This window comes from Arachis ipaensis, chromosome B02 (genome assembly GCF_000816755.2).
Source record: "Arachis ipaensis cultivar K30076 chromosome B02, Araip1.1, whole genome shotgun sequence".
Taxonomy (NCBI): domain Eukaryota; kingdom Viridiplantae; phylum Streptophyta; class Magnoliopsida; order Fabales; family Fabaceae; genus Arachis; species Arachis ipaensis.
This window is the reverse complement of record NC_029786.2, coordinates 82,760,247-82,761,802: the sequence shown is the minus strand read 5'-3', so window position 1 is coordinate 82,761,802 and position 1,556 is coordinate 82,760,247. Positions and strand designations below refer to the sequence as shown.

The 1,556-nt window shown below is 29.4% G+C and overlaps 1 protein-coding gene across 3 annotated transcripts in view; it reads left to right on the top strand.

Moving 5' to 3' along the window:
* The window catches only part of LOC107625545 (acylamino-acid-releasing enzyme), a 7,935-nt gene continuing 6,664 nt past the window's right edge, over positions 286-1,556 (top strand). For 2 of the 3 annotated variants that reach the window (XM_021116054.1, XM_016328207.2), the window contains exon 1: positions 286-668. In XM_021116054.1, coding sequence (XP_020971713.1) covers positions 539-668 — 130 coding nt within the window. In that variant the 5' untranslated portion in view covers positions 286-538. The remainder of the gene's footprint in view (positions 669-1,556) is intronic. The other variant, XM_021116053.1, reaches the window with a different exon arrangement.

The following is a 1,556-nucleotide window of genomic DNA, read 5'->3' as shown; positions in this document are numbered from 1 at the left end:
ATACGAAAAAAATATTAAGAATGTTCTAAATCAAAAATTACGTTGGAGACGATTTTGATTCTGACCCTCAACGTTAGGACCAAAACAATACTTATCTCTAATGAATAGTTTTCATTAAACTTACCATAGGGTGTGCATCTGACGGGACAATTCACTAGTATATACTTAAGATATATGTTAAATAAACTTTTTTTATTTATAAATTTAAAATGTGGCCAAAATAGATAAACTCAATTTTGAATTGGATTTTTTGGGGGCTTGTTCTGACGAGAATGGTTCTTCATCCCAATCATCCGGCATTATTGAAAAACGTTCTCCTTAAATTTAGTTTGTAATGTAAACTAGAGAGTAAGCTGCTCCACACTGACTAGTGTGTATAATAGAAACATTTATCCCTTCTCTTACCTCTTCCTTCTCCGCCGCCACCCTTCCGACACTGCAGACCACCTTATCCAACCCCTTTCATATTTTTTCATTAGAAAAACTACCTTTTTGAAGCTGCTTCTTCAGTTTCAGTCACAAGCCCCTATCTTAAATAATGGCTTCTCTTTTCCTCAAGATGGTTTCCATTCCACCAAGAACAACAATCTCAAGCACAAGAACAAGAACAAGGGTGCCTTCAGTTCTACCTTTCAAGCTTCAGCACTTCCTGTCTCATTCGCTGCCAGGTTGGCTACCACTGCACTTTCTCGTTATTTTGGGTTGTTCAGAGAGTGAAATACTGGATCGTTTTTATCGATTAATTAATATCGTACATGAGATTTTGAAGTGATTATTTTAGCTTTTTAAATTGTATAATTGTAAGTTAAATTATTAATCTTATTTTGGAATATTATTCAACTATTGAAAAATGTTAGAGTGTCACATAACACGTTCTTAAAATCCATAATTTATTATATAGAGGAGTGTTAGAGGACCAGTAATTTTTATATTTTATAATCATCAATTGATTATCAATAGTATTTTTAATGGTGTGAAATTACATCTAATAATGAGAGATCACTTATTTTTCTTTTGATAATTAAGTATTGGCCATAAAACACAAAAATTGTTGGCCCTAGACTTTCTCTATCACATATTATATTACTAACATAAACTAGAGAAGGTCCTTTGGAATTTGGTCTCATTTTATATATACAAGGAAAAAAAAAAAAAAACCATAACATGATTGCCAACTTATCATGCAACACTTCAAAATCAAATTGATAAAATTACCCCTAAGAAAAAAGTCTTCATGGCTCCAAAAATTATGAAGGTTTTGACAAAATAATCCAATATTATGACATACATAACATTATTGTTACTTGTTACTGTAAAAAAGAAAAGAAAAGTCACTGTTGTTAAAATTAATTAATTAAATGTTACAAGAAACGAAAATTAATTGACAATCTGACTATTTTATCAAAGAGTAAACTACCAAAATTATTTCTCTATTTTTTAACACATTGATAAAAATATTTCTCACTAAAAATGTCGTAAAACATGATAAAAATATTCATCTTTAAATGTATATTCTCTAAAAAATATTTTAAAAATTGAATTTTAATATGATTATT